The sequence below is a fragment of the Sycon ciliatum genome, chromosome 1 (assembly GCF_964019385.1).
Source record: "Sycon ciliatum chromosome 1, ocSycCili1.1, whole genome shotgun sequence".
NCBI lineage: Eukaryota > Metazoa > Porifera > Calcarea > Leucosolenida > Sycettidae > Sycon > Sycon ciliatum.
The window spans coordinates 52,130,153-52,136,011 of NC_088643.1; the positions used below are offsets into that span (position 1 = coordinate 52,130,153).

The 5,859-nt window shown below is 52.6% G+C and overlaps 1 protein-coding gene across 1 annotated transcript; it reads left to right on the forward strand.

Moving 5' to 3' along the window:
- Positions 1 to 2,033: 2,033 nt before the first annotated feature.
- LOC135805287 (uncharacterized) lies at positions 2,034 to 2,534 on the forward strand. The gene has a single exon (XM_065319309.1). The coding sequence runs from the start codon at positions 2,034 to 2,036 to the stop codon at positions 2,532 to 2,534; it is 501 nt and encodes a 166-aa protein (XP_065175381.1).
- Positions 2,535 to 5,859: the final 3,325 nt, after the last annotated feature.

The window sequence follows — 5,859 nt, forward strand, 5'->3', positions numbered from 1 at the left end:
CGGCCAGTTTCTGATCAATATCCGATCAACCAGGTCTCTGTCAGTGAGCGATGTCCAGCCAAAACGCTCCGTTTGCTTTGCTGCGCTGACGCAGTGACGTTCAAATTGTTTGACAATCGCGGCCAGTTTCTGATCAATATCCGATCAACCATGTCTCTGTCAGTGAGCGATGTCCAGCCATAACGCTCTTTGCTTTGCTGCCTTGACGGTCAAATTGTTTGACAATCGCGGCCAGTTTCTGATCAATATCCGATCAACCATGTCTCTGTCAGTGAGCGATGTCCAGCCAAAATGCGCTCTGCTGAGCTGCGAAACGCACTGGCATCCCGCAATTATTTAGACCCGACAGGAACAAAACCTACTCCGCGGACTCGCCTGCTCGAGTTGAAGTTGGCTCCAGACTACTGTACGCGAGGACTTGGCCGCTCCGGCAGCGGAGCAGAACCTAGCCGAGGCAACTGCAGCCCCATCGCTGGCCTGGGAGACTTTAGTCGGGAGGAGGTTCGCGACGCTTGGAGCACGTATTGTGCGACTGACGCAGCAGCACACCCCTCCAGGGCCCCCGGAGCTGTTTTCGCACCAGCCCATAATCTTGAAGATGGCTCGGAAATTTAGGTCCCTGATGCTGAGCTCTCCTCTCTAAAGCTGACACGAAGTATGCCTGGCGGCTTTGGCCTGTTTCCCCTCATGTCTGGCCCCGGCTTGGCATTTTTGGGAAGGTTCGTACCATGTAGATAAGGCACCACCATTTGGCCTTAGATCTTCCCCCTTCCGTTCAACAGACCGGCTGATGTGGACTCTCAGCCCAACGGTGACTCTGCATTGACTGCAATGATCCTGCTAAGTCTCTTACTCGTCTTCGAGTACAGCGCTTCCGGACTCTCAGCCCATCTACCGACGCAGTGCTGACACACCCTGCACAGTCCACCCTCCAGCAGTTGACGACGCAACCATGGACCTCATCCGCCAGGGCCTGGCGGCCAGTTCCAGCATAACATGCGCTTCGCTGCCGCGCTCCGAAGACTTGTCGCCCTGCGCCAGGGCAAGCCACACTCAGGGACTGATCAGTGCCGGCAGCATTGTTCCAGATCCTGTATTTTGAGTGCATTGCCCACTGTGCTAATGGCTAGCCGCATTGGACGGCACTCACATCAAATGCAGTGTAATAGTAATGCAGATAAATCCTGTTTGGGTCAGGTTGTCAGCGCTGCCGGACTCGCATCCCAACTGCCGAAGTGGTGCCGACACAACCAGCGCAGTCCACCCTCCAGCAGTTGACGACGCAACCATGGACCTCATCCGCCAGGGCCTGGCGGACAGCTCCAGCATGGCATGCGCTTCGCCGCAGCACTCCGAACGCTTGTCGCCCTGCGCCAGGGCAAGCCAACCTCAGGGACTGATCAGTGCCGGCAGCATTGTTCCAGATCCTGTACTTCGAGCACATCGCCCACTATGCTAATGGGCAGCCGCATTGGACGGCACTCACATAAATTGCAGTGTAATAGTAATGCAGATAAATCCTGTCTGGGTCCGGTTGTCAGCGCGTCTGGACTTGCAGCCCAACTGCCGAAGCGGTGCCGGCACAACCAGCGCAGTCCACCCTTCAGCAGTTGATGACGCAACCATGGACCTCATCCGCCAGGGCCTGGCGGGCAGCTCCAGCACAACATACGCTTCGCTGCAGCGCTCCGAACGCTTGTCACCCCGCACTAGGGCAAGCCATACCCAGTGACTGATCAGTGCCAGCAGCATTGTTCCATATCCGGTACGTTGAGCGCATTGCCCACTATGCTAATGGGCAGCCGCATTGGACGGCACTCACATCAATTGTAGTGTAATAGTAATGTAGATAAATCCTGTTTGGGTCAGGTCGTCGACGCTTCTGGACTCGCAGCCCAACTGCCGACGCAGTGCCGACACAACCAGCGCAGTCCACCCTTCAGCAGTTGACGACGCGGGCCGCAACTTTGGACGATCTGGCTGGCGTACAGCACTACCTGCAGTCCACCGTGCCTAGCCCGCACAACCGCGCCATGCTCTGGAGCGCCGTGACTCTGGCCTTCCACCGGCTGCTCAGAGTCAACGAGTACACCTTCACGGCACGGGGCGCCGGCCTTGAGTACAGCGATGCGACCATGTACCCAGACCGCGTGGAGCTGCGCCTGCGTGTGACAAAGACGAGCCAATACGGCAGCGGCCAGGACATTAGCGTCAGGAGGACAGGCTCGCCGACACGCCCGCACACGGCAGCCGCCAGCTACCTAGCAGCCCGTGGCTCGGCACCTGGCCCGCTCTATCGCTATGATGACGGCACGCCCCTGAAGCCGCATAACATCAACAGGCTACTGCAAACAGCCTTGCCTAACAAAGACGTGCGCAGCCACAGCCTCAGACGAGGCGCTGCAACGCTGGCAGGCAAAGCTGGCGTGCCTGAGTACGTGCTGAAGACCGCCGGCAGGTGGCAAAGCTCTGCCTACCTCCGCTATGTCCGCACCCCTGTCGCATACAGAGCATTGCCAGCGGCATTGTTCTAGTCTCTGCCCGTTATGCTAATGAGTAGCCGCATTGGACGGCCCTAGCAACAGCTGTAGTGTACATATGATATACCTATTATACTATAACTATAGTAATGCTGATAATTCCTGTTTGGGTCATGTTGTATTTTGGGAGAACGGTAGGGATCGTGGGTCAGGCCGGCATTGAGCCAAGTGCGCCTACATGTGCTCACAAGTGCATCCCTACCGTATGCGTGTATTGACACGCCGGGCAATTGTTGCCCCCATTAGCCCTGGCATTGGCCAGTCTAACGCACATTGGTGCTTGCGATACTACGGCATTGGTCCATAGTATTGCATACTGCATGCCGCAATTGTTGCCTGCGATACTACGGCATTGGTCCATAGTATTGCATACTGCATGCGGCAATTGTTGCCTATGCCCTGATAATACAACGCGTAATAGCTCCCAAACAGGTCGGCTTGTGTGGTTGTTAAATATAAGTTTCCGTGCATGGCACGGTAAGTGAAGTTAGCAACCCACCAACAATTACATTCCTAACATAATTTGCACGTACTTGCCATAGCGCATCACGTGCCCGTGCAGAACACGCACTCCGAACTCCCGCGCCCCGGCACGGGACCACGCGGAGCATGCGCATTACTCCGGCTCTCGATGCTGTTTCTTCTTCATCCTTGCTGCGCCAACAGTCAGATCGCTTGACAACCTTGGCCAGTTTTTGAGCACCACCACCCACCCCATCATCTCTAACCATCATTCTATTCTAAGCCATCCCGGAAGGGAGAACGGTAGGGATCGTGGGTCAGGCCGGCATTGAGCCAAGTGCGCCTACATGTGCTCACAAGTGCATCCCTACCGTATGCGTGTATTGACACGCCGGGCAATTGTTGCCCCCATTAGCCCTGGCATTGGCCAGTCTAACGCACATTGGTGCTTGCGATACTACGGCATTGGTCCATAGTATTGCATACTGCATGCGGCAATTGTTGCCTGCGATACTACGGCATCGGTCCATAGTATTGCATACTGCATGCGGCAATTGTTGCCTATGCCCTGATAATACAACGCGTAATAGCTCCCAAACAGGTCGGCTTGTGTGGTTGTTAAGTATAATTAATAGAGATGAGCGCGTGCATGCCGTGTGTGCATGGGCTGGGGTAGTATTGTGTAGTTTTCAATTTGGAGGGGTGGGATACAATCATATTAATCTTACTCTCTCTTTGAGGTGTCGTTTGCTTGCTTCTTTGCATAATGCACACAGAACCCATTGTGTGTTTTAGTTCAGCACTCACATGCATGGTTATCTGCACGCCTGTGCAGTTTTCTACCTGGAGAGTTGATGGATATCATATTACTCTATAAATAACGTTACACACGGAAAGTTGGGTGTGGTCCTCGAAAGAGTGCTTAATGCACCGGGGGGCAGAGCTTCATACAAAGAATTTAAATTCTACCTATCTAACTTCACACCTCCAGTTACATAAACCAGGATTACACCTGATGTCTGGCGCTGATCTTGCAAGTACATGCATAGAATCACCGCTTGACCTTATTTGCGCTTAAATTCTCTGATTCCACTAGCACCTTACCACACTATATCAAGAATATTCATTGAGTTTTTGTAATCATTGCTGTCTGATGATCGCCACAGGCGTGAAACTCTGAGTCACAGCCAACCCAAGCTCCGTATCCCATTCTTTTTTTTTTTTAAATAACGTTAGGTGATCTTAGAGAGGTTCTGAAAATCGAAAATGTGTGCAAAATGACTTGGTGCTTGTGACAAATGCAGAAAGGGGCTTAGCTTGACGACATCCAGGTGGAAGCATGTTCCATATGTCTGCTGCCAAAAATGAAATAGCATTCAGGCCGTAACGAGACGTAGCTCTGGGTAGGTTCAGAGCGGCTGAAGCTTTACCGCGGATAGCAGCATTTGTGCGGCATGATGCAGAGCGGGAGGGGGGGGGGGAGGGGGATAAGTATCGTGCTTAAAAGAGGACTGGTGCAACGAGATAGACACCAAAAACAAACACAAACAGCTTCAAGTTTACACGGCGAGAGAAAGTTACCGTAATTCCGCGCATATAAGCCCATTTAACAGGTTACCGTAATTCCGCGCATATAAGCCCATGGGCTTATATGTGAAATAATGCAGTTTGGGAATAAAATATCCAGTAAAACATGTTCGGTTTTTAGCCTATGGGCCAAAAATCGAATTTTGAAGGTTCACGAAAAGTACAAGTCCATTCTCATAGTGGGCCTATCATATTCTACTGGTAAACTACTAAACTCCACTGACCTGCACTGACCTGCACTGACCTGCTGTACCATGGTAGCAAGAGTCCATATTGTGAAAAAAATTCTACTTGACAAGTGAGTCGTATGTGTGCCTGTTTATTAGCCCATGGGATTATAAACGGAGGTGGGTTTATATCCGGATATAGGCCCATGGGCTTATATGCGCGGAATTACCGTATATTTGGTGAGAATGAAATCGATAGAAGTATACTGATCATGGCCAAACACTCGCCTTAGGCAACTATTGCTGGTTGACTCAAGTTTGTCTCTGAGTTTAGCAGACAAGCAGTGAACATAACATGTGCTGGCATAGTCCAAGGTACTCTGGACAATTGTCAGGTAAAACAAGCGGCGGCCGGTCATGGAGACATCGCGGCGCCCGTGGCGTAATGAGGCAACCTTGCACTGTGCCTTTGCGCACACACGCTCAACCTGCTGCTCGAAGCTGAGCGACAAGTCCGAGAGGAGGCCAAGGTACAGCTGGACTCGGGGATTACCTTGCCTTTGCAGGTGATGCTGGGGATCACGTCCAGTTGCGCAGTAGGTCGTCTGAGCAGCAGTAGCTGAGACTTTTTGGGATTCAGCACCAGTCCCCGCTCGCTGAAGAAGTCCTCCAGATTCAAGAGATCTGTCTGAAGCATTCTGAGCACGGTTGAAGCCTTGCGACCAATGACGTAGAACGCGATGTCGTCCGCAAACAGGAGAGCACGGCAATGTTGAAATTTCTGAGGGGTACGGCGGATATAAATGCAGAAAGGTCAGGGGCCTAACAAGGAGCCTTGTGGTACACCACGTGAGCAGGGCTCTGTACTGCCCCGGGCATCGCCGACAACGACCTGCTGGGTTCTCCCAGTAAGGTAGTCTGCGAACGAAAGCAATGCCACACTTTCGACGCCAACTGAAGCCAGTTCCCGCACGAGCTTGCTATGCTGAACGCGGTCAAAGGCCTTGCTCATGTCCACAAACATGGCTCCACACAGCTGCTTCTTGTCCAAGGCCAACTGCCAGTCGTTTATTGCATACGCCAAAAGGTCTTCACAGCTGTGA